The sequence below is a fragment of the Oenanthe melanoleuca genome, chromosome 4, assembly GCF_029582105.1.
Source record: "Oenanthe melanoleuca isolate GR-GAL-2019-014 chromosome 4, OMel1.0, whole genome shotgun sequence".
In the NCBI taxonomy this organism is placed as follows: domain Eukaryota; kingdom Metazoa; phylum Chordata; class Aves; order Passeriformes; family Muscicapidae; genus Oenanthe; species Oenanthe melanoleuca.
Genome location: NC_079337.1, coordinates 68,148,669 through 68,174,698, shown reverse-complemented (window position 1 = coordinate 68,174,698; position 26,030 = coordinate 68,148,669). Strand labels below are relative to the sequence as shown.

Sequence of the window (26,030 nt, the reverse complement as noted above, 5' to 3'; positions counted from 1 at the left end):
ATTAATGGCCACCAGTCATCATTAATCATGATTAATGGTCACTAACGGTTACTAATGGTCACCAATCATAATTTATGCTCATTAATGGTCACCAGTCATCATTAAAGGTGATTAATGGCCATTAGAGCCACTAATCACCATTAATGGTCACTAATGGTCGCTAATGGTCACCAGTCCTATTGGAGGTGATTAATAGCTATTAATGACCACCAATCATCATTGATGGTCATTAACAGTCATTAAAGGTCATTAATTGTCACCAGTCATTATTAATCACAATTAATGGTCACTTATGGTTACTAGTGGTCACCAATCATCATCAACGGTCTTTAATACCCATTAATGCTCACAAATCATCATTAACGCTCATTAATAGTCATTAATGGTCATTAATCCATTCCAACTCCACCCCTAATAGCTCATTCATCTTCTCCTGGGATTTTCCAGATGTTTTTAAAGTTTTTTCTGTATTTTCAGCTCATTTCCCGGGAACTGAGAAGCCACCAAAGATAATTCGGGAACAGGAAGAGCCAAAGAGCTCCAAACCACAGCCAGAATTCCCCCGGGAATCAGGATGGGAATGAGCCACACCCACATCTTAATATCCATTGACCCAAGCTCCTGGAAAAACGGACCAGGTGCCAAACTGGGAGGTGTTCCTGTAAAATTCAAGGATTTATGGATCCGCTGCTATAAATGAACTTCCTGCTCCCGGCTCCCGAGCCGCAAATCAGGATTTCCTCCGGAAAAAATAGATGGAGAGAAAGATGAATTCATTTTTAGGCCGTGGAGAGGTTTGGAAGGAGATTTTTTAGGAAAATTCCCACCTCGGGAATTTGGATCGGTAAATCCCATTTTGGTTGCAGGTAAATAGGGAGAACATGGAATTATGGAATAGTTTGGGATGTTCCATTGTCCCAGGTTGCTCCAAGCCTGGCCTTGGACATTTCCAGGGATGAGGATTTGGATTGAGGGAAAATGAGCAGGGAAAAGGTGGGAAAAGAGGAGGAAAAGGGGGAAAAATGGGGGGAGGAAAAATAAGGGGGGAAAAAAAGGGAAAAAAGGGAAAAAAATGAAAAAATGGGGGAAAAGGGGCGAGGAAAAGAAGGGGAAAAAGAAAAAAGAGGGGGGAAGGGAGGAGAAAAGACAAAAAATGGAAAAAAGGGGGAAGGGAATAAAAGGGGGAGAAACAAAAAAAAAAGGAAAAAAACGGGAAAAAGAAAAAAGGAGAATAACGGGAAAAAAAGAGGGGGAAGAGGAAAAATGAAAAAACTGAAAAAAAGGGGGAAACAAAGGGAAAGAGGAGTGGGGGGAAGGGGAGAAAAGGAAAAAGATGAGAAGGGAGAAAGAGGAAGTAAAAGGGATAAAGAGGAAAAATGAAAAAGAAAGAAATAGAAAAAAGGGGGAAAAAAAGCAAAAATTGGAAAAGAGGAGGAGGGGGAAAAGAGGGAAAATATGGAAAAGGAAAAACTGAAAAAAGGGGGGAAATTAATAAAAGGAAAGTGGGAAAAGTGGGGAAATGGTGGAAAAGGGGGAAAGGGGGAAAAAAGGAAAAGGTGAAAAGGAAGAAAGGAGGGAGAGAAAATAGAAAAAAAAGAAAAATGGGGGAAAGGGGGAAAAAAGGAAGGAACAAACAAAAAAGGGATAAAAGAGAAAGGGGGGAAGGGGGGAAGTGAAAAAAGGGAGGAAAAGAAGAGGGAGAAAAAGGAGGGAAAATAAGAAAACAGGGAAAAGGGCAAAAAGGGGGAAATGGGGGGAAATGGGGAAAAGGGGGAAAAAAGGGGGGAAAGTGGGGAAAAAGGAGGGGGAAAGGAAGGAGAAGAGGGGCAGAGGCAGTGGTCCCTTCCAAGATCAAGAAGAAACATCCGGAAAGGTTTCCCATCCCGAATTCCCGGAGTACCTGCAGTCGGCGATGACGTCATCGAGCAGTTGGGATCCCAGGGCCTCCAGCTCCATGGGAGAGCAGTTGGATTTCAGGGCCACGTGGATCCGCTCCAGGTTTGCTTCCTGCAGGAAAAGTGGGGATCAGGAGCTGTGGAATCACCCGGAATCCCATCCCACTTCCAGGACATTCCCAGCAAGATGTTTGGGAAGCTCCCCGGGATCAGGGATCACACTCTGGCTCCCACCAGGGATCTGCATCCAAATGTTTGGAGCTGTGGGGGAACCAACGGGGAAATCCAACAGGAAATCTCAGAAATGGCTCAGGAGCTGGAGGGCGGCCCCTGGATCCCTGGAATTGTCTCCAGGTTGGACAGGGCTTGAAGCAACCTGGGATTGTGGAAGGTGAACATGGAATGGGATGGGATTTATGGTGTCATCCAAACCCAAACCATTCCAGGATTCTGGAGTCGCGCTGCTCTGGGAGAGCTGGGAATGTTCCCCTGGAGAAGGGAAAATTCCAGGGAATGCTCAGAGTCCCTGCAGGGGCTCCAGGAGAGCTGGAATTTGGGACAAGGCCTGGAGGGACAGGACACAGGGAATGGCTCCCACTGGGAAAGGGGAGATGGGGCTGGGATCTTGGGAAGGAATTCCTGCCTGGGCTGGGATTCCCAGATTTTCTGTGGCTGCCCCTGGATCCCTGGCAGTTCCCAAGGCCAGGCTGGATCCACCTGGGACAGTGGGAGGTGTCCCTGCCATGGATGGAGTGGGAATGGGATGGGATTTAAAGTCCTTTCCCACCCAAACCATTCCAGGATTCCGTGATTCCATGAAGCTCCTCATACACAGCTCCGTGTCACTGGATGCTCCCCACCTGGAGGTGACCTCTGTCCCCTCCCCCTGTCCCCAGGGATGTCCCAGGGATGTTCCCAGAGGATGTTCCCAGGAATGTCCCCAGCGGTGTCCTATGGGATGTTCCACGGGATGCCCCAGGGATGTCCCAGTGTCCCAGGAATGTTCCCAGGGATGTTCCCAGGGATGTTCCCGTCGCTCACCAGCCGCTCGGCTCCGTGCAGCAGCAGGTTCTGGGCGTCCAGGCGGTGTCCGATGTCCTCCCAGTACGAGGACAGCACCACCACGGGCTTCACGTTCCCCCAGGGCAGGTAGTAATAGTGACAACCTGGGGGACAGCACGGCGTCACCTCGGGATGTCGGGATAGCGGGACACGCCCCTCGGGAGCGGGGATGGAGGGGGAAGAGCGGGACAGGGATGGGAATTTGTCTCAGAAGGGAGAAAGATGGGAATGGGGCTCCCCAAATCCTTGAGATCCCACCGAGATCCAACGGGATCTGACTCCATGGCTCTGGCAGCGAGGCCAGAAACCAACTCAGCATTCCAGGTGGGATGAGGATGGGAGGCAGGGAAAGGCCAGGAAAAGGCACTCCCAGAAAACCATCTCATGGAGCTGATAGAGGTCCCAGCTTCCCTGCTCCTTCCCAAACACAAATTCCCCACGGCTGAGGCGGGAAAACCCTCTGGAGCTGTCTGGTCCAAGCAGGGACAACTTCAGCAGGATCACCTGGACACAACCTATGGCTTTCCCTGGATTCCTGGAGGTGTCCAGGACCAGGTTGGACACTGGGGCTTGGACCAGCCTGAGATAGTGGGAGGTGCCTTTGGACATGGATGGGGTGGAATGGGATTTGATTTAAGGTCTCTTCCAACCCAAACATTCCAGGAATACAGAGCCCCTCCACTCTGGGAGAGCTGGGAATGTTCACCTGGAGAAGGGAAAACTCCAGGGAATCCTCAGAGTTCCTAAAGGAGAGACTGGAATTCCCGGAGAGCTGGAATTTGGGACAAGGCCTGGAAGGACAGGACACAGGGAATGGCTCCCACTGGGAAAGGGGAGATGGGGCTGGGATCTTGGGAAGGAATTCCTGCCTGGGCTGCAATTCCCAGATTTGCTGTGGCTGCTCCTGTATCCCTGCAGTGCCCAAGACCAGGCTGGACACTGGGGATTGGAGAACTCTGGGATGGTGGAACCCGCCCATACCCACAGAACCAAACAACCCTCAAACCCCTCCCAACCCAAACCATTCCATGCTTCCCGGATTCTGTCCCGCCAGGCGGGTTTGGATCATCCCAAAGGACGGAACCCGGGCCGTGCTCACCGTCGAAGACGGCCCGGCTGTACTGGGTGGTGGAGGCCAGGGGCAGGCAGGTGGTGTCGAACTTGTTGCCGTAATTCCCGATGCTGACCTCGAACTGGACGGCGCCGTCCACGCCCTGGAGCATCGTGGCCGAGTAGAAGGCGGCAAAGAGGGAATACTTCCGTCGGCGCAGGTATTTCTGGAATACGGATGGGAATTGGGATGTGGAGGAGACGCTGGCAACCATCTCCGGGTGGTTGAGCGGGAACAGGCTGGAGGGTAAATCCTGAGGAGTGGCTGAGGGAATTGGGAAAGGGCTGGAGAATCGGGAATAGCTCGCTCAGGGAACTGAGGAGGACACAGGGAATGGCTTTCCACTGGGAAAGGGGAGATTGGGCTGGGATCTTGGGAAGGAATTCCTGCCTGGGCTGCAATTCCCAGATTTGCTGTGTCTGCCTCTGAATACCTGGCAGTGCCCAAGGCCAGGTTGGGATGAGATTTGGATCCACCTTGGGATAGTGGGAAGTGTCCCTGCCTTGGAATTGGGATGAGCTTTCAGCTCCCTTCCCACCCAAACCATTCCATAATTCCACGATTCATTCCGGCCATTCCAAGATCCATCTCCACATCTTCTTCCCTGAATTTGTCCCTGCCCATGGAATGGGATCAGCTTCACCCAAACCCTTCCATGATCCCACAATTCCATGCTCACCATGAGCAGCTCAGATGGACCAGCCTGGACACTTTGGGATGGAAATCCATTGGGAGACCCCTCCAGGAGCTCACAGACCATGGGACAACCCCCACCCATGGCCAACATCCCTTCCAGAGCGTCCCACATGCCAATACCAGAGATTTCCCAGAAATTCCAGTACCTCCACCCTCAGGATGTCATCAGCAGGAATCTCCTCCACCTTCTGCTCCATGTGCTCCACCAGTTTGGTCTCCAGCTCCACCAGGATCCGACCCCGATACGCGACCCCCTCACCCTTGGGATAGACCAGGAACAGGTGTCAGGATCCCAAAATTCCCTTCCCGAGGCCGAGCTCTGCTTTTGCTTCCAAGGAGCTTCATCGCACAGCAGCGAGATCAGGCAAAGAATTCCAGCTGGCTCTTCCAAGGCAGAATTTTGGGAGCAGAGCGGGATCGGGAGGCGTTAGCGGGAATAGCCGGGAGCGGGAAACGCAGCGCAGGCTCCTGATGACAAAGCCAGGTTGGGTTAGAAGCAGCTTTATTGGGAAAAGAGGAGCCGGAGGGTTATTTTGGGATGTGCCGGGAAGCAGCCGATGTCACCTTTCCCAAATTGAGCGTCTCGTAGGGATCGGGAAATCCGGTGAATTCCCGGGGGCTGCCGTACAGGTTGATGTAGCAGGGCCCAAAGGTCGGCAGGAATCCCAGCCCGTCATCCACTGGGAATGGCAGGGAAAAGAGGGATTAGGGATTGCTGGAGGCGCCTTGGGAATGCGTCACGCTCGCTGTAGGATCACACAGCCACCAAAATCCTGGAATTTTTCACCCATTTTGGATCCCACGACCTCACCTCGGAGCAGGAGAAAGATACAGAGCTGAATCCTGGGAATTCTCAATCCCAGGAATAGTCCCCATGGAAAAGGGTGAGGTCAAAGAGGGGTTGGACAAGAGTAAGAGTGACAGGAGACAGGAAAGAGCCTCAGGATTTGCCAAGTGAGGTTGAGGTTGGATTTTTGGGAAAATTCCTTCCTGGAAAGGGCTGTCCCCATCCCTGGAGGGATTGAACATCCCTGTGGATGTGGCATGGATTTTTGGGGACACAGACACTGGATGGCCTTGGCAGCCAATGGATCAGAGGGATTTCCCAATCCTGTGATTCCATCAGGAGAACCATTTGTTTTTATGGAATTTTGAGTGGGAATCCTGCCCTGAGCTCCGTGCGCCCGGCCGGCTCCACATTCCAGACACAACAGCATCCCGGGAATCCCCAAAGGGCCAAACCGGAGCCATTCCCTCTTCCCAAGGTGCCCAACTCATCCCAGCTGATCCTCCCCCAGTCCAGAGAGCGGAACCAGTAAAACCAGTCCCAGATGTGCTGGGAAACTGGGATGTTACTGGGAACGTACGGTCCGAGGGTTTCAGAGGCTTCGCGGGAGCAGGAAACTCATCTGAGGCACAAAGAGAGGGAGAGAGGTTGGGAAAGGTTGGAAGAGGAGCACGGAAAAGGGATGAGATAGGAGCGAGGGTGGAGATTCCCACGGGGTTTAGTGTGGGGAGACAGAGAGAGAAAAGGAGAGGTTTTCCATGGAATCATGGAATCAAGGAATAGCTGAGGTGGGAAGGGACCTTAAAGCCCATCCAGGTGCATCCAGGGACACTTCCCACTATCCAGGTCGTTCCAACCTGGCCTTGGACAATTCCAGAGGATTTGGGATTGGGGTGGAGTGGGATTGGAGAATCCTTGAGTTGCATTCCCAAACATTTCCTCGGGATCAAGCAGTGATGGGAAGGGAGAGGCCAATCCTGGATTCCCTCATTCCCATCCCTCCTTCCCAGCCTCTCTTTCTCTCTCTCTCTCTCTCTCCAGCCCATCCCAGGATCTGTGTTGGGATTGGGAAGAGGTGACTGGACAGTGCCAGGGGTGGGAGCCTCCGGATCGTGTCCCGACCCATGGAATCATGGAATGGTTTGGCAAGACCTTAAAGCTCATCCCATTCCATGGGCAGGGACACATCCCACTATCCCAGGGTGCTCCAAGCTTTTTCCAGCGTGGCCATCCCGTGTCCCCACAGCTCAAAGCCAAGTGCGGAATTCCTGCTGGGATCGCGGATTCCATGGAAGTGCTGGCAGCAGGAAAAGCTCATGCAGGTGGAAGCTCCAAAGGCGTGTCCCAAATTCCCGCCCTCCCACCTGGCACTGGTGAGACTGACACCCAGCTGAGCCCTGCCACGCCTGGGAGTCCTTAACCTCCAAAAATTCCCAGGATTTGGAAGGGGCTGGACGGGAATTCCCACTCTGTGACAGCCCCAAATGTCACCTCAGTGGGGCAGAGGGGGGACGTGGCCTCTGCCAGCAGCAGTGCCACCACCATCACAACGTGTCACCAACTTCCAGCACCCATGGACCCGCAACTTCCATCCCCCGTTCCCAAGAATCCACCAAATCCTAAATCCAGAGGGGTTGGATCCATCCAGAAATGGGGCACAGCTCAGAGCAACCCCAGGACCCCATCCCGTGTCCCCAGGCAGGGACAGTGACAGCTGTGACATCCCTAAAGCCACCACCAACCTCCAGCCACACCATGGACCTGCAACTTCCTTCCCCCTTTCCCAAGAATCCGCCAAATCCCAAGAATCCAGAGGGGTTGGATCCATCCAGAAACGGGGCACAGCTCAAAGTGATCACAGGACCCCATCCCGTGTCCCCAGGTGGGGACAGTGACAGCTGTGACATCCCCAAACCCAACAACGGCTTCCAGCCACACCACAGACCTGCAACTTCCTTCCCCCATTCCCATGAATCCACCAAATTCCAAAAATCCGGAGCAGCTCAATCCATCTGGAAAGTGTGCACAGCTTGGAGTGGCCCTGGGACCCCACCCCATGTCCCCAGGCAGGGACAGTGACACCTGTGACGTCCCCAAACCCAACACCAGCCTCTAGCCAGGGTATGCAACTCCTCCATGGCCCCATTCCTGAGAATCCACCAAATCCTAAATCCAGAGGGGTTGGATCCATCCAGAAATGGGGCACAGTTCAGAGCAACCCCGGGACCCCATTCTGTGTCCCCAGGTGGGGACGGTGACAGTTGTGACATCCCAAAACCCAACAACGGCTTCCAGCCACACCGCAGACCTGCAACTTCCTTCCCCCATTCCCAAGAATCCGCCAAATCCTAAATCCAGAGGGGCTGGATCCATCTAGAAATGGGGCACAGCTCAGAGCGATCACAGCACCCCATCTCATGTCCCCAGGTGACAGCTGCGATGTCCCCAAAGCCACCACCAACCTCCAGCCAGAGTATGCAACTCCTCCATAACCCAATTCCTGAGAATCCACCAAATCCCAAGAATCCAGAGGGGTTGGATCCATCCAGAAATGGGGCACAGCTCGGAGCGATCACAGCACCCCATCTCGTGTCCCCAGGTGGGGACGGTGACAGCTGTGACGTCCCCAAAGCCACCACCAACCTCCATGCAGGCCATGCAGCTCCTCCAAGGCCATGCATCCCAAATCCCGGCCTGCTTCCCGCCCTTACCCTCCAGCTCCCCGCCGGGGGCCGAAATCTTGGACATTCCGAGGAAAGCGGTGCCGATGACGTCATTGTGCGTCAGACGGTCCCTGGGAGGTGACACCGTCACTTTGGGGACGGTGGGGCAGGGCAGGGGGATGTCCCCGTGTCCATCCCGCCGCTCCGGGCACTGGGAATGCCCTTCCCACTCACCAGTCGGTCACACGGATCCTCATCCGCTCGCACATGGAAGGGAACTGGGAAAAGGGATACGGGGACAGGGTGAGTGGCACTGGGGAGACCTTGGGGACAGCGGGAGGGACCCTGGGGACAGCGGGAGGGACCCTGGGGACAGCGGCGCTCACCATGGCCGGCAGCGTCAGGCACTGGTTCCACTGGGGGTTGGCGTTTTTCTCCAGGATCCGGGAGTAGAGCTGGAAGGGAGGGAAGCTTCAGATTCCCTAAAATCCAGCCTCAGATTCCCTAAAATCTGGCCTCAGATTCCCTAAAATCCAGCCTCAGATTCCCAAAAGTTGATGCTCAGATTCCCCCAAACTCAACTTCAGATTCCCTAAAATCCAGTCTCAGGCTCTTCAAATTCCAGCCTGGGATTCCCTAAAATTCTGCCTTAGATTCCCCCAAATCCAGCCTCAAATTCCTTAAAATTCTGCCTCATATTCCCTAAAATCCAGTCTCAGGCTCCTCAAAATCCAGCCATAGATTCCCTAAAATTCTGCCTCAGATTCCCTAGAGTTGAGACTCAGATTCCCCCAAATCCTTCCTCAGGTTCCACAAAATCCAGCCTCAGATTCCCTAAAATCCATCCTCCATTCCATGGGGTTCCTAAATCCCCTGGTGCAAGAGACAGAGGATGTTTCGGATTTCCTGGGAATCTTCCCACCTTGGACCAGCAGGATCACATTTGCCCCATTCCAGAAGCAAATTCCCTCATTCAGGACCAAATTCCTCCATAAAAAGACCAAATTCCCTCATTCCAGGACCAAATTCCCTCATTCTGGGACCAGGCCTGGAGCTCCATAGGAACATCCCACTGCCATTCCAGCTCCAAGGACATCCCACTAAAATCCCAATCCCAAATATCTGGGAGGGAATGTCCCACTGCCACTCCAGCCTCAAGGATATCCCACCAAAATCCCAATCCCAAGGACATCCTGCTGCCATCCCAATCCCAAAGACCTGGGTGGAAATATCCTGCTGCCATCACAATCCCAAGGGCATCCCACTGAAATCCCAACCCCAGGGATCCAAAGGGAATGTCCCACTTTCATCCCAACCCCAAGGATATCCCATCAAAAACCCAATCCCAAATTTCTGGGTGGGAATGTGCTTCTGTCATCCCAATCCTCAGGACATCCTACTGAAATCCCAATCCCAAATATTTGGGAGGGAATGTCCCACTGCCATTCCAGCCTCAAGGACATCCTACTGAAATCCCAATCCCAAATATCTGGGAGGGAATGTCCCACTGCCATTCCAGCCTCAAGGACATCCCACTGAAAACCCAATCCCAAATATTTGGGAGGGAATGTCTCACTGCCATTCCAGCCTCAAGGATTTCCCACCAAAATCCCAAGGATATCCCACGGAAATCCCAATCCCAAATATCTGGGTGGGAATATCCCACTGCCATTCACAATCCCAGGATCATCCCGCTGTTATCCCAGCCCCGGGAACACCCCGCTGCCATCCCAATCCCGGCTTCCTCCCGCTGCCATTCCCGGGATCCCGGAGGATCCAGCCCCACTGACCGTTTTCCCGGCAAAGCTGACTTCCACGAACGGATCCACCAGATTCTTCTTGTTGCTCTCGAAGCCGAAGATCTGCCGGACGTTGTCCATGACGGCGTCATCCACTGGGAAAAGAGGGAGATGCCAAAATTCCTGGAATCCCGCAGCATCCAGAGACTCCCACCAGCGGGATGAAGGACGCGGAAAAACAGGGGGATAAAACCAGTCTGGACCAGTAAGAAACTCCTCTCCCAAAAAACTTCCCGATATCCATGGATTGAGATCCTCCCTGGCATCGTTCCATTCTCCAGGCGGTAATTCCTGCCCGGAATGTCGCGATTCCCAGGGATCCGAAGGGAAAACCTACTCTGGGGCAAATCCTCGGCTTTGAAGATCCGGAGGCAGAACTGGGCCCCCCTGAGGGTGACCCCGGTGGGGCGCAGCAGGTTGGCCTCGATGTCCTCCTTGTCCTCGGCCGCCTCCTTCTTCTCCAGCTGTGGGAAGAGGACAACGGGAAAAGTCGCCCCTGGGCTCGGGAATGAGCAGGAAAATCCCAAAAGAGAGAGGCTGGGTGGATTTGCCATCCCTGGGAGTGTCCAAGGGGAGGTTGGAGTGGGTTTGGAGCACCCTGGGATAGTGGGAGGTGGGTCTGAATATGGAAGGGGATGGGATTTGTGGTGTCCTCCAAACTCAAACCATTCCAGGATTCTGGAATCCCTCTGCTCTAAGAAAGCTGGGAATGTTCCCCTGGAGAAGGGAAAATTCCAGGGAATGCTCAGAGTCCCTGCAGGGGCTCCAGGAGAGCTGGAATTTGGGAACAAGGCCTGGAGGGACAGGACACAGGGAATGGCTCCCACTGGGAAAGGGGAGATGGGGCTGGGATCTTGGGAAGGAATTCCTGGCTGGGCTGCAATTCCCAGATTTGCTGTGGCTGCCCCTGGATCCCTGGCAGTGCCCAAGGCCGGGTTGGATCCACCTGGGACAGTGGGAATTGTCCCTAGGTGGGAATGGTCGGGATTTAAAAACCCTCCTGACCAAAACCATTCCAGGATTCCATGAGAAAACGCAGCAGCGCTTTTCCATCAAAACAGAGGAAGATCCAAGCTGTGGCTTCCCTGGCTGGAATATCCCAGGGCTGAAATATCCCAAAACTGGAATATTCCAGGACTGGAATATCCCAGGGACGGAATCTCCCAGAGTTGGAATATGGCAGAGCTGGAATATCCCAGAGCTGGAAGGTCCCAGAACTGGAATATCCTGGAACTGGAATATCCCAAAGCTGGAATGTCCCAGGGCTGGAATGTTCCAGAATTGGAATGTCCCAGAGCTGGAATGTGCCAGAACTGGAATATCCTAGAACAGGAATGTTCCAGAGCTGAAATATCCCAGAGCTGGAATGTGCCAGAACTGGAATACCCCAGAGTTGGAATGTTCCAGAGCTGAAATATCCCAGAGCTGGAATATCCCAAAGCTGGAATGTTCCAGAGCTGGAATATCCCAGGGTTGCAATGTTCCAGGGCTGGAATATCCCAAAGCTGGAATGTTCCAGAGCTGGAATGTTCCAGAGCTGGAATATCCCAGGGTTGCAATGTTCCAGGGCTGGAATATCCCAGAGCTGGAATGTTCCAGGGCTGGAATATTCCAGAACTGGAATGCTCTGGGGCTGGAATATCCCAGAGCTGGAATGTCCCAGGGCTGGCATGTTCCAGGATTGGAATACCCCAGGGCTGGAATGACACAGAGCTGGAAATGCCCCCAAATTCCCAGCAGGAATACTCACGGGAGCCTCGTCTCCAGGCCCCAGCACGCAGGCGCTGACCTTCAGGTAGCCCTTGGCTCCCGCGGAAAAATCCTCCGGATCCGAGAGGAGCAGCCACTTCCTGCGGAAAGCGTGTTCTGCGGGAAAACATGGAAAGCTGGGAATTACTCCTTGGATGTGCAGGGAGATCGGGAATGCCCCTGGATGGGGTTTAAATGAAAATCATGGAATGGGAGAAGGGAATATTTCCTTTCCCAGGAAGCAACCAGGGAACAAGGAGGGGTTTTTGGGAATGGAATTCCCAGAGAAGCTGTGGATGCTCCATCCCTGGAAGTGCCCAAGGCCAGGCTGGATGGGCTTGGATCCACCTGGGATAGTGGAATTTTTCCCTGGATGGAACTGGATGGTCCTTAACGTCCCTTCCCACCCAAACCATTGTGGAATTCCATGATTATGGATACAGGGTTCCTCTATGGGAGAGCTAGGTTGTGTGGGCGCATTTCCCAAAAAAAAAATAAATAAAGGAGTTTCCCAAGGCTCACTTGGCTCGGAGTAAACGGTCTCCACATCCATCTGTGGGATTAAAGGAAAAGGAGATTCCAGAGTTCATCCAGAGCGGGAAACGCCCGGAAAAGGGGATGGGATCTTACCCGGAATTCCCCGATCACCGAATCCGTGCGGAACGATCGGGAATCCACGACCTGAAAATGAGGGGAAATGGGCAATCCAACCCAAATCCTGCTGGGATGGAGGATCCTGGGGAACAGGGGTTGCTTCCCTGGGAAGGGGAAAATTCCAGGATTTCCCAACACTCACCGTGAGGAAAATGGGAGCATCGAACAGCTCCGACGGGGACTCGAAGACGTTGAAGAAAAAAGTCTGCGGAAAACCGGGATGAGGATGAGGCATTATCCCAGTTTTCCCCCCGGAGCGCATTCCCATATCCTGGCCTCTCCCAGGAATGGCAGGAGTGGGAATTCCCGCTGACCTCATCGAAGAAGGGGCTGTTCCCTTTCCGGATCCGCGTTCTCCGGGTTTGTCCGGCCACCGTCACCTTCACCACCGGCCGGATCTGGATCCCGGGAAGCTGCCGGGCCTCGATGACCCTCACCCGGATCTGGGATGGAGGACAGGGAATCACTGGGATGGGAACCACTGGGATCATCCCATGGGATGGAGAATGAGGAATCACGGGGATGGGAATCACCAGGATCATCCCATGGGATGGAGAATGAGGAATCACCGGGATGGGAATCACCAGGATCATCCCATGGGATGGAGGACAGGGAATCATCTGGATCCCACAGGATGGAGGAAAAGAAATCACCAGAATCATCCCAAGGGATGGAGAATGAGGAACCACCAGGACGGGAATCAGTGGGATCATCCCATGGATGGAGGCCAAGGAATCACCGAGATCATCCCATGGGAATGAGGACAGGGAATCGGTGGCATGGGAATCACTGGGATCATCCCATGGGATGGAGAATGAGGAATCACCAAGATGGGAATCACTGGGATCATCCCATGGATGGAGAACAGGGAATCAACCAGGATCAGGGATGGGATGGAGGACAGGGAATCAACCAAGATCTGGGACAGAGGACAGGGAATCACCAGGATCATCCCACAGGATGGAGGACGAGGAATCACCAGGATGAGAATCACTGGGATCATCCCATGGGATGGAGAACAGGGAATCACCAGGATCATCCCGCAGGATGGAGGACAAGGAATCACCAGGATCATCCCATGGGATGGAGGACGAAGAATCACCTGGATCCCACAGGATGAGGGACAGGGAATCACCAGGATCTGGGATGGGATGGAGGATGAGGAATCACCGGAATCCCACAGGATGGGGAGCAGGAAATGACCAGAATCATCCCATGGAATGGAGGATGAGGAATCACCCGGATGAGAATCACTGGGATCATCCCACAGGATGGAGGACAAGGAATCACCGGGATCATCCCACAGGATGGAGAACAGGGAATCACCGGGATCATCCCACAGGATGGAGGATAAGGAATCACCAGGCCAACCTGCAGGATTTGACGGGAACAGCTCATCCCACCTGGAAATCCTGCGGTTTGTTGGATAAAGGTTTTTTGGGAGAGCTCCTCCTCCTCCTCTTCACCCCCTGGATGTGATTCCCGGGATGCGGTTTCCTCGGGAGCGAGGGCGGCTCCGAGCCCGGCGCTCCCGAGGACGCCGAGGGCTCCGTGTCCCCCGCGGCCTCCGGATCTTCCGTGTCCTCCTCTCCGGCCGTCTCTGCCCGGCGGGACAAGGGAAACGTGGGATTCGGGAATTTCTTCTCTTGGTGGGTTTGGTTTTTTGAGGGTTTTTTTCGTTCTTGGTTTTTTGTTTGGTTGGGGTTTTTTTTTGTATTTTTGTTTTGGTTTTTTTGGTTGTTGTTGTTTTTTGTTTTGGTTTTTTGTGTTTTGAGTTTTTTGCTAGTGTTGGGATTAAATGCATGAGACGGAATTTTAAGTTTGGACTCACACAATTCTTATTTTTTATCTATATTATAGATAAAATGCATAGAGAATAATATCCATATTTTATCTATATTTTATCTCTATTTTATCTCTATTTTATATCTATATTATAGTATATTATATTATTTTAAGCCAACAAGTTATAAATGGAGACTTTTTTATTTTTTTAACAAGTCTTATTAAGGGCAAACTATTTATTAAGAAATTAAATTATTTTTATTTTGAACTTCATAACTAATTACCTGTGGCTGGCTATGTGGAATTTTTTATTTTAATTTTTATTTATTAGTATAATATTTTATTTTTATATATAATATATATGGTATATATATTATATATATTAACTACATATACACTATATATTATATACAGTATAATATTTAATTAATAATATTATTATTTATATAATATTCATTATTTTATATTTTTGTAATATTATATTATATTATATTATATTATATTATATTATATTATATTATATTATATTATATTATATTATATTATATTATATTATATTATATTATATTATATTATATTATATTATATTATATTATATTATATATCTCAGACTTATGAAGAAGAAGGCAAAAAAAAGGACAAAATTTTTGCCTTAAAACTTCTATTTTGCTTTATATATTTTAAAACCTTTAATTTTAAGTTTTTATTTTACATTGTATTTATATTTCATTTTATATATATTTTATGTAATATCTATTTTTATTTTATATATATTTAAATATATTTTATTTTCTTTGCATTTATATTTATTTTATATATTTTATATAAAAAATAAATATATTTTCTTTTATATATATTTTATATATATATAAAATTATTTATATTTATATTTTATATTTATTTTAATTTCTATGCATCTATATTTTATTTTATATTTATTTTATATGTGATGCTATACACTTCTATTTAACCCATACACTCATAATTTTGGTTTTGTTATTTAATTTTGCAATTTAATTGTTAATTAAATTAATGAATGGTTACCAGTGACCGTGTCCAGCTCGGCTGCAGCCGGGGCCGGCTCCGGAGGGGCCGGAGGTGGGAAAAGCGGGAGAGCGCCCGGAGGGGGGATGTAGGAAACCTGCAGGAACAGGGAGGCCTGGAAAAGAGGGAATGAGTGTTGGAGAGGCTGGGGTGGGAGAACTGGGATCAAACTGGGAGGGACAGGCTCAGACTGGGATCAAACTGGGGCAGAAGGGATTTGGACTGGGATCAGACTGGGAGGGATTCAAACTGGGATCAAACTGGGAGGGAAGGGATTCGGACTGGGATCAAACTGGGAGGGAAGGGATTTGGACTGGGATCACACTGGGAGGGAAGGGATTCGGACTGGGATGAGACTGGGAGAGAAGGGATTTAGACTGGGATCAAACTGGGAGCTTCAACTGGTAGGGACAGGACACAAATTGGTCTCAGACTGGGAGGGATGTGGCTCAGACTGGGATCAAACTGGGAGGAACAGGACTCAGACTGGTCCCAAACTGGGAGCCCCAACAGGTCCTAAACTGGCTCTGCCATGGCTCGTACTGGTCCCAAACTGGGAACCCCAATTAGTCCCAAACTGGGAGCTCCCACTGGCCCCGCCATGGCTTGTACTGATCCCAGACTGGGAGCCCCCACTGTCCCAAACTGGGAACCCCAACTGGTCCCAAACTGGGAGCCCCCACTGTCCCAAACTGGGAGCCCTCACTGTCCCAAACTGGGAGCCCCAACTGGTCCCATACTGGGAGCCCCCACTGTCCCAAACTGGGAACCCCAACTGGTCCCAAACTGGGAGCCCCCACTGTCCCAAACTGGGAACCCCCACTGGTCCCAAACTGAAACCCCAACTGGTCCCAAACTGGGAGCCCCCACTGGTACCAGACTGGGAGCCCCCACTGTCCCAAACTGGGAGCCCTCACTGTCCCAAACTGGGAGCCCCCACTGTCCCAAACTGGGAGCCCCAACTGGTCCCAAACTGGGAGCCCCCACTGTCCCAAACTGGGAACCCCCACTGGTCCCAAACTGGGAGCCCCATATGGTCCCAAACTGGGAACCCCCACTGTCCCAAACTGGGAGCCCCCACTGGTACCAGACTGGGAGCCCCCACTGTCCCAAACTGGGAGCCCTCACTGTCCCAAACTGGTCCCGCACTGGTCCCAAACTGGGAACCCCCACTGTCCCAGACTGGGAGCCCCCACTGTCCCAAACTGGGAGCCCCATATGGTCCCAAACTGGGAACCCCCACTGTCCCAAACTGGGAACCCCAACTGGTCCCAAACTGGGAGCCCCCACTGTCCCAAACTGGGAACCCCAACTGGTCCCAAACTGGGAGCCCCCACTGTCCCAGACTGGGAGCCTCAACTGGTCCCAAACTGGGAGCCCCCACTGTCCCAAACTGGGAACCCCAACTGGTCCCAAACTGGGAGCCCGCACTGTCCCAAACTGGGAGTCCCCACTGGTACCAGATTGAGAGCCCCCACTGTCCCAAACTGGGAACCCCAACTGGTCCCAAACTGGGAGCCCCCACTGTCCCAGACTGGGAGCCCCCACTGTCCCAAACTGGGAGCCCCCACTGTCCCAAACTGGTCCCAAACTGGTCCCAGACCGGCGCCGGGCACTCACCCCGGTGCTCTCCCGGCGCGAGTCCAGCAGGGGGAGGCTGAACGAGGCCGCCAGGGTGGGAGCGCCCAGAACGTCCCGGAGCGGCACCCGGGACTCCCCCAGAAACCTGCGGGAACAGGGAGAGGGCTCAGGCTCATCCAAGGGCATCCGGAAAATTCCAGGGATGGGAGTCCGGAGGAGGCCGTGGAGATCTTGTCCCGAACTCCACCAGCTCTGGATTGGCTCCTCTGGGATTGGCCAGGTTGGTGTGGATGTTGGGAATTTGGGATTTTTCCTGTAGGAGCAGGGATGAAGCGTTTTGGGGAGCTCACGGCCACCTCAGAGCCAGGATTTCCATGGGAAGTGCCGTGTCCATGTTTTCCTTGGATTTCCATCGGGGGAACAGCCACCCAAGGCTGGATAAGGCTTGGATAAACCTGGGATAGTGGGAGGTGTCCCTGTCTTGGGCGGGGTGGGATGGGATTTAAGGTTCTTCCCACAAAAACTATTCCAGGATTCCGGAGCCCCTCTGCTCTGGGAATGCTGGGAATGTTCCCCTGGAGAAGGGAAAATTCCAGGGAATGCTCAGAGTCCCTGCAGGGGCTCCAGGAGAGCTGGAATTTGGGACAAGGCCTGGAGGGACAGGACACAGGGAATGGCTCCCAGTGGGAAAGGGGAGATGGGGCTGGGATCTTGGGAAGGAATTCCTGCCTGGGCTGGCATTCCCAGATTTGCTGTGGCTGCCCCTGGATCCCTGGGAATGCCCAAGGCCAGGCTGGATCCACCTGGGACAGTGGGAGGTATCAGCCAGAATCTTCCTGCTCCAGGATCCAGGACCCTCCTCCCATTTTCCCGTGGCTATTTATGGGCACCCACGAGTTGGAGCGGCCCCAAATTCCAGCTCCTTTGGATTTCAGCCCAGCAGCAATTCCTGCCTCGGCTCCAGCCCTGGAACCAGGATCCTTCCCACCCAGGGCTGCTCCAATCACTAAAAATAAATCCCTTCCTCTGTTTTTTTCCCTTTTCCAAGCAGCTCTCCCACCCCACGGAGCCAGGAAAAGCCTGGAATCCCCGGAATCCCCTCGTTCCTCACCCAGCAGGAGCCCCCAATCCATGGGGAACCCCTGGAACGGGGGACACCGGGATCAGCCGGAGGAAGGAAACCGGAGGCTCCGCTCCCGCCGCCCTTCCCGGCGCTGCCGGCGCCTTGGGAATGATTTTGGCAGCGCTTCCCAAATCCCAGCCAAGTGTCCGAAGTGTCCGTCCCCAAACAAGGAACCCCCCCTGTGTATTCCCGACCTTCCAACGCTGGAATTTCCCCCCAGATTCCGAGCAGAGCAGCCCAAAAATGCGGCTCCAGCCTCCCACGGCCACCCCTGCTCCCACACGGAGTCTGGGAAGAGCCGGATGAATCCCGGGAATGGGAAAAGGGAGAGGGGGTCGTGGCTGGCTCTGGAATTTTTCCCACCTGTTTCTTCCCATGGTTTCATGGTCCTTGACCACCACGGTGAGCTCGGCATCGGGATCCAACGGGACTCCCTTCAGATCCCACTCAAATCCCTGGGAAAAAAGAGGAGGGAAGTGGAGAACCCAAATCCCCTCAGAATCACAGCATTCCCAAAGCCAGATTTCCCAGCAAATCCAGCAAGAAAAGTTGCCTTGGGAAATAATTTTCCTTGGCCATGGATTACTGGGAAAGAGCAAATCCCAGGAGCTGATCCAGCCCCAAATCTGTGCCGGTTTTCCCATCAAATTCCCTTTCTTTTTTGGAATTTTGGCCCATGGGAGCATAAGAACAGGGTTGGAAGGGAAAAGGCGCTGGAAAAATTCCCATTCCATAGAAATTTCTTGTAATGTTTGAGCCAGTCCGGATAAGGCCTTGATGGAAGGGGAAGAGGATGGAATTCTGCCTGGAATTCTGGAGCAGAAAGGGAATGATCCCAAACTTTCCACGAGGTGGAAGCTTCAGGGAATCACCTGGGCTCGGGGCTGTTTTCTGGGAACAGGGATAAATCCAGGGATTGGGAATTCTCACCTCATTCCAGACAGGATTCACGTTGTTCTTGATGACCTTTGTCCTCTTCTTGACACCTGGAAGGAGAAAAACCAGGATTGGGATCATTCCAGAGATTGGGATCCCGGAATGAAACCCCAATCTCAGCTGGGGCTGAGCTTCCAGGAACTCCCACAATTCCCAGAATCAGGATCAGGGCCCCTTCCCCCCTCCCAGCTGGAGCTGAACTTCCAAGAATTCCTAGAAAAATTATTGAATCCCATTCTTTGCTCCCAGGTGTGGCTGAGCTTCCAGAAATTCCCACAATTCCCCGAATCAGGTTCTATTCCCAGATCCCAGTTGGAGTTGAGCTTCCAGATATAGCCAGGACCAGGATTGGATCCCAACCCTGATCCCAGCTGGAGCCGAACTTCCAGAAATTCCCAGGACCAGCATCAGATCCCAATCCCTGATCCCAGGTGGGGCTGAAATTCCAGAAATTCCCACAATTCCCAGGATCAGGATCCGGCCCCATTCCCTGTTCCCAAGCAGGGTTGGGAATGCAGAGACTGGATCCAGGATCCCTCTTGGATCCCAAACTCTTCCAGGTTGGAAAAAGCACTGGAAAATCCCACAGCATCCCCCCCTTGCTGTGCCTCAGTTTCCCCGGGAGCATCCAAAGGATTTGGGAATTAGGGATAGGAAGAGGCAGGGGAGATCCCAAAAATTCCATTCCCTACATTCTCAAACCTCGGGATTGTGCCTCAGTTTCCCCAGGATCCCCCAAAAGCCGCACGATGGGAATCCCGGGATTCCCCCCAAACCAAACATTCCCAACCTGGGGATGCATCCCTCCCTCCCCACACCCCCCTTCCCGAAGCCACGCCCCCCCATCCCTCCTGGAATGTCGCCGCATCCCAAGGGAGGGACCCCCGCGGGAAGAGGAAAAGGAAAAGGCCAAACAATGGAGGTGACTCAAATCCCGGGAGACTCCGGGATATTCCAAATATTCCCGGTTTTCTGCTCTTTTCGCACCGTTCAGCGACTCCTTCCTTATTTGGGATCGGGAAGAGCCGAACTTCCCGGCTCCGGGAATATGGAAAACGCATCCCGCTGTTTTTGCTCATCCAGAGATTTATTCCCTTCTCATTCCCTGTTTTTTTTTCCCGGGATTCAGAGCCCTGGAATTGCCCTGGATCGAGATTTGGTGGGAGATGGAGCTCCAGGATTCCAGGTGGGAATGGGATCAGCAGCACCCCCACTCCAAACGGAAAACCTGGATCGGGAGACCCTCGGGCTTTTCCCAAATTTTTGTTTAGAATGGGACGGTTTTCCCATTTTTTCGAACTCCGGGGAAATCCCAAGGAAGCGCCATCCTCCAGCGGGAATTTCGGGAGAAAAAATTGAGTTTTCCCAGGAAATCCATCCCTGGGGAATGGGATAACCCCTGCTCCATGTGGGATTATTCACATCCATCCCAATCCAGAATTCAAGGATTTAAAGGGAAGGAATTCCCAGGGATATCCCGGCGTGGATTTAAACAATTTGCGATCAGGGGGATAAAAAGTGCAAAAGGAAGGATTTTCCAAGCATTTAGGATCTTCCCAGATCCCAAATTTTGCTGGGAGCTGCTTCCAAAGCAGCCAAAAATATTCCAAACCCTCCCTTCCTTCCCCCAGAAAAATAAATCGGGATTCCCTCACCTCGGAATGTCAGGCTGGCCACGGGATCGCTTTGTTTATCCCGCTTTTCCAAGTTGGGAAGTTGGGAAGCCCTTTGGAGCAGGCAGCGGAGCATGGCCGGGATCGGGAAAGCCGGGATCGGGAAAGCCGGGATCGGGAAAGCCGGGATAAGGATCCGCTCCCTTATCCCATTCCCACCCCCTTTTCCTGGTCCGGCCCTTCCCGGCACGGGAACGCCCCTGGAGGGGCTGGGAAAAAAACCGGGATCAACCGGGATTGGGGGAAGATGAGAAGGGCGGGAGCTGGGAATAAATCCCCGGGATTTCGGGAATGCTGAGGGAAAAGGGAGTTTGGGAATGAATCTCTGGGATTCAGGGATGCTGCGATTCCCAGGAATAGCCAAGCACGGGGGTTTTGGAATGTTGCAATTCCCAGGGAAGGGGAATAAATCCCTGGGGTTTGGGGATCCTGCAATTCCCAAGGATGAGGAATTCAGGGATTCTGGAAACCCCAGGGATAGCCTGGCACTGGGATTTTGGGAATTTTGGAAACCTCAGGGATCAGGTATAAATCCCTGGGGTTCAGGAATGCTCCAAGGACTGAGAATGACCCCGCACCAGGATCCAGGGAATCTGCAAATCCCAGGGATGGAAAATGAAATCCTGGGATTTCAGGAATGCTGGAAGCTCTAGGAATGGGGAGTAAATCCTCGAGATCCAGGGATTCTGAGTGACAGGGATCGGGAGTGAATCCCTGGGATTCTGGGATTCTGCAGTTCCCATGGATGCTGGAAATCCCCAGAATATCCCAGCACTGGGATTTGGGAATGCTGCAAATTCCAGGGATGGGAAATAAATCCCTGGGATCCAGGGACTCTGAGAGTCCCAGGAATTGGAAATGAATCCCTGGGATTCAGGGATGCTCCAAGGACTGAGGATGACCCAGCATCCTGCAAATCCCAGGGATGGGGAATGAAATACTGGGATTTCAGGAATGCTGAAAGTCCCAAGGATGCCCAAACACCGGGATTTGGGAATGCTGGGAACCCCAAAAACGGGAAATAAATCCCTGGGATTTGGGGATCCCGCAATTCCCAGGGATGAGGAATTAAATCCTTGGGAATTCAGGAATTCTGGAAACTCCAGGGATAGCCTGGCACTGGGATTTGGGAATTTTGGGAACCTCAGGGATCGGGAATAAATCCTGGGAATTTGGGGATGTTCCAAGGCCTGAGGATGCCGCAGCCCCGGGATGCCGGGAATTCGGGAATGCCGCAATCCCGGGAACACCAAAAATCCAAAACCCGGGAATTGGGGATGAGCGGGAGCAGCGGAACACCGGGAATGCCACACCCACACCGGGAGAATTCCATGAAAAACCGGGAGCGCTCCCTCATCCAGGAACACGCGGAGAATCCCAAAAAGCCGCTTTTTCCCCAAAAATAAAAATAAAAAAAATAAAAAAAATAAAATCTATCCCGACCAACCCGTGACGTCACCGCCCTTTGTCCCCTCAGTGCCACCTCTGTCCCCAGCGGTGACCCCGGGAAGGGACAGTTGCCGCTATTCCCAAATTTGGGATCGTCCCCTCCTCCGCCGCCATGCGGAAAATCCCAAAATAACCGCGGGGGTGGCTTTAGGGGGGTCCCCAAGTGCCACCAAAGGGGGGGCGGCGACAACGGCGACACGGGGGGACCCGCGGCGCTCCCAGCCCCATCCCAACTTTTCCGGCCAAAATTCCTTCTGATTCCTCCCAAAATTCCCCGAAATCCCGATTTTTTTTTTTTTTTTTCCCCTCTCTGGAGCTGGAATGAGGAGGTGACACCAAAGGGGTGGCGGCGACAACGGGGACAGGAGGGACGCGCGGCGCTCCCAGCCCCATCCCAGCCTTCAGGGCCGCCAAAATCCCCCAAAATTCCCCTAAATCCCGTTTTTTTTCCCTCCCTCTGGAGCTGGAACGGGGAGGGGACACCAAAGGGGTGGCGGCGACAACGGCGACAGGAGGAACGCGCGGCGCTTCCAGCCCCGTCCCAACTTTTAGGATCGAGCCGGGGGTGGTCCAACCCTCCCTCAAAAAATTTCCCTAAAATCCCCCAAAATCCTCCCAAATCCCGTTTGTTTTTTTTCCCCTCCCTTCCCACCTTGGAATGTGGAGGAGCAGTAGGTGTCGCTGATGTCGCTGTCGCCTGTGAGGACATTTTCGGCCCGCAGCACGAAGACGCGGAGCATCGTCCCCTCCCCCACCCCTCTGCATCCCCCCCCTTCCCAAAAAAAAAAAAAAAATCCCGGGATTTTTCCCCCCCTCCCCCCTCCAAGGCTCCGCCCCCCTTAAAGGGACCCGGCCCCGGGCGTGGGGGAGGGGCGGGGATGTGGTGCCACCCCCCCCCCTTGGGGACATCGGGGGGATTTTTGGGGTCCCCACAGTCCCGAGCTGTCCCCAAGAGGGAATTTTGGGGTCTCCATTCCCTCAGTGTCCCCAGAAAAGGAATTTTGGGGTCCGGTCCCCGCCTTGTCCCCAAGAGAATATTTTGGGGTTCCCCACCCCCTTTTTGTGTCCCCAGGGGGATTTTGGTGTCCCAACCTCCCCCTTGTCCCCATGGAGGGAATTTTGGGATCCCCATCTCCCCGATTTTCCCTGGGATGGGAATTTGGGGTTCCAAACCCCCTTTTTGTGTCCCCGGGGGGATTTTGGGGTCCCTCATTATGGGATTGGCATTCCCGGCAGGAACAGCTGGGATTGGCCCCTCCCCCGGCTATTTTTGGGAATTCTTTCCAGCCCGGGGCTTTCCCAGAAAGCGGCTCCGGGAGATCCCGCCCCAAACTGGGATGGGATCCGGGATTTGGGATCTGGGATCCCCTTTTCCCTGTTTTCCCCTGATCCCATCCCGTTATCCCTGCTTTTTCTTCTTTGGGTTTATCTGACCCCATTCCCACTTTTCCCTTTTGGGTTTATCCCATTCCCATTTTTCCTTCTTTGGGTTTATCCGATCCCATTCCCACTTTTCCCTTTTGGGTTTATCCCATTCCCATTTTTCCTTCTTTGGGTTTATCCGATCCCATTCCCACTTTTCCCTTTTGGGTTCATCTGGCCCCATTCCCATTTTCCTTTCGGGTTTATCCCATTCCCGTTTTTCCCTCTTTGGGTTCATCCAGCCCTGTTCCGGCTTTTTCCCCCTTGGGTTTATCCAACCCCATTCCCACTTTTCCTCCTTTGGGTTTATCCCATTCCTGTTATCCCATTCCCACTTTTCCCTTTTTGGGTTCATCCAGCCCCATTCCCACTTTTCCTGCTTTGAGTTCATCCCATTCCCGTTTTCCCTCTTTGAGTCCATCCCTTCCTGTTTTCCCTCTTTGGGTTTATCCCATTCCCACTTTTCCCTCCTTGGGTTTACCTGACCCCATTCCCGCTTTTCCTTCTTTGGGTTCATCCTATTCCCATTTTTCCTTCTTTGGATTTATCCCATTCCGATTATCCCATTCCCGTTTTCCCTCTTTGGGTTCATCCCTTCCCATTTTTCCCAGCCCCAAATCCCAGGATCGGCTGCGACCCCAGAGCTGTGAGAGCCGGGATTGGGATCTGGAGGATTTGGGAGAAATTTGGGATTTGGGAGAGGTCAAAGCCAAGGGCACCCACGGCAACGGGAAGGGACAGCGGTGCCTGTCCCCAGGCCCGGGAGTGTCCCTGAGTCCTGTCAGTGTCCCCAGCCCCTGGGAATGTCCTCAACCCTCTGAGTGTCCCCAAGCCCCACAAGTGTCCCCAACCTCTGTGCCGTGTTTGTGTCCCCAAGCCCTGCGAGTGTCCCCATGACCCATGCCCCGAGCATGTCCCCACCGCCTGTGCCACATGCATGTCCCCAACACCTGGGAGTGTCCCCAGCACCTGGGAGTGTCCCTACAGTCTGTCACCTGTGTGTCCCCACCACCTGTGCCGTGTGCGTGTCCTCACCACGTCCCTGCCACCTGTGTGTCCCTAACACCTGGGCATGTCCCAATGTCACCTGTGTGTCCCTACAGCGTGTCACACGTGTGTCCCCAACACGTCTGTGTCCCTACACCGTGTCACACGCGTGTCCCTAACACCTGGACAAATTCGCACCACTTGAGTGTCCCCATGACAAGTGCCACCACCTGTGACTGTCCCCAACATGTGCCATGTGAGTGTCCCGCTACATGTGCCACGTGTGTGTCCCCAACACCTGTGACTGTCCCCAGCCCCTGCGTGTGTCCCCAACACCCGTGACTGTCCCCACCACCTGTGCCACGCATTCTCACGGTGCCACCACCCCAGGCTGCTCTCGGTGTCACCCCCGTCCCCACGCGTGTCCCCGCCCCGTGTCGCCACCCCCGTGCCAGCGCCAGCTGTGTCACCCCCCGCCCCGCGCTGGCACCGCCACCTCCTCATTAACCTTTCTTGATTAACGCAATTAATTCCAGCTCCTCCTGCGCTCATCCCGGCGCGCGGGGGCGGGGGGAGGTGACAGGAGGTGACACCGCAGCTGGAGGGAACCGGGGGTGGCCTTGGGGGTGGCGGGGAGGGGACACGGCTCGCAGGGGTCGCGCCCGGAGCATTCCCGGGATTCCAGCCGGGGCTGGGGGTGGGGACATCACCGCTGTGTCCCCAAGGGGTGGGGACAGCGGGGTGACGCCAGTGTCACCATCCCGGGGGTGACAAATCCCGGGAGTCGCAGCTTTTTCCACGAGGTTTTTAATTCCCATTCGGGCCCTCTGCGCCACCTCCGCGAGGAGGGGACATTGTCCCCAAGGGTCACACCCCCCCCCAGCCCGGGGTGGGGGGGACACGCGGTGACACCGAGGGGACAGACGCGGAAGGGAGGGACGCGAGCCACCCCCGAGAGGGAAAAAGGGGGAATGATGGGAATTCTTCCCGTTTTATGTACAAAATTCCCGGCTGGGGGAGGGGACAGGGACACCCAGGGACACCCAGGGACCTCCGCCCTCCCTGTGGTCAAAATAATTCTGATCATTAATATCGATAATAATGGCGATAATTAATGGCAGGGAACAGGGACCACGGTGTCCCCACACCCCGGGTGGCACCAGGATCCCGATCCTGGACAGGCAGAGATCCGGGATCTGGGATTCTGGGATCTGGAATTGTGGCCGAGGCTCTGGATGAGGAGTGGGGAGAGAGCCGGGAAAGGTCGGGGGAGCCGGGTCCCCCCGGAGCGTCTGTCCTGTCCTGGGGCGTCCATCCCACCCGGAATATCCATCCCACCTTGGAGTGTCCGTCTCTCCTGGGAGCATCCATCTTGTCCCAGATCATCCCTCCTGCCTTGGAGTACATCCATCCATCCATCCATCCATCCATCCATCCATCCATCATTCATCCTCCATCCATCCATCCCTCATCCATCATCAATCCATCCATCCATCCATCCCACTCCAGACCATCCCCCCTTCCCAGGAGCATCCATTTTTCCTGGATCATCCCTCTAATCCTCAATATCCATCTTGTTCTGGATCATCCATCCCATCCCAGAGCATCCATCCC

The 26,030-nt window shown here is 53.3% G+C and overlaps 1 protein-coding gene across 9 annotated transcripts in view; it reads right to left on the bottom strand.

Moving 5' to 3' along the window:
- Positions 1 to 22,748, bottom strand: part of DYSF (dysferlin) — a 76,254-nt gene extending 53,506 nt beyond the window's left edge. For 3 of the 9 annotated variants that reach the window (XM_056490427.1, XM_056490424.1, XM_056490428.1), the window contains exons 1-22: positions 20,541 to 20,723; positions 18,880 to 18,935; positions 18,313 to 18,404; positions 16,866 to 16,971; positions 15,246 to 15,360; positions 13,820 to 14,016; positions 12,731 to 12,859; positions 12,559 to 12,621; positions 12,393 to 12,443; positions 12,285 to 12,315; positions 11,764 to 11,879; positions 10,351 to 10,477; positions 10,005 to 10,108; positions 8,601 to 8,669; positions 8,449 to 8,492; positions 8,263 to 8,345; positions 6,132 to 6,173; positions 5,329 to 5,444; positions 4,911 to 5,024; positions 4,057 to 4,234; positions 2,937 to 3,061; positions 1,901 to 2,007 (exon numbers count right to left, since the gene is read on the bottom strand). In XM_056490427.1, the coding sequence (XP_056346402.1) occupies positions 1,901 to 2,007; positions 2,937 to 3,061; positions 4,057 to 4,234; positions 4,911 to 5,024; positions 5,329 to 5,444; positions 6,132 to 6,173; positions 8,263 to 8,345; positions 8,449 to 8,492; positions 8,601 to 8,669; positions 10,005 to 10,108; positions 10,351 to 10,477; positions 11,764 to 11,879; positions 12,285 to 12,315; positions 12,393 to 12,443; positions 12,559 to 12,621; positions 12,731 to 12,859; positions 13,820 to 14,016; positions 15,246 to 15,360; positions 16,866 to 16,971; positions 18,313 to 18,404; positions 18,880 to 18,935; positions 20,541 to 20,634 (2,159 nt within the window). In that variant the 5' untranslated portion in view covers positions 20,635 to 20,723. Of the gene's footprint in view, positions 1 to 1,900; positions 2,008 to 2,936; positions 3,062 to 4,056; positions 4,235 to 4,910; positions 5,025 to 5,328; positions 5,445 to 6,131; positions 6,174 to 8,262; positions 8,346 to 8,448; positions 8,493 to 8,600; positions 8,670 to 10,004; positions 10,109 to 10,350; positions 10,478 to 11,763; positions 11,880 to 12,284; positions 12,316 to 12,392; positions 12,444 to 12,558; positions 12,622 to 12,730; positions 12,860 to 13,819; positions 14,017 to 15,245; positions 15,361 to 16,865; positions 16,972 to 18,312; positions 18,405 to 18,879; positions 18,936 to 20,540; positions 20,755 to 22,659 lie in introns of those variants that run through there. The other 6 variants (XM_056490426.1, XM_056490432.1, XM_056490425.1 and 3 more) reach the window with 4 other exon arrangements.
- Between the last annotated feature and the right edge of the window lie 3,282 nt (positions 22,749 to 26,030).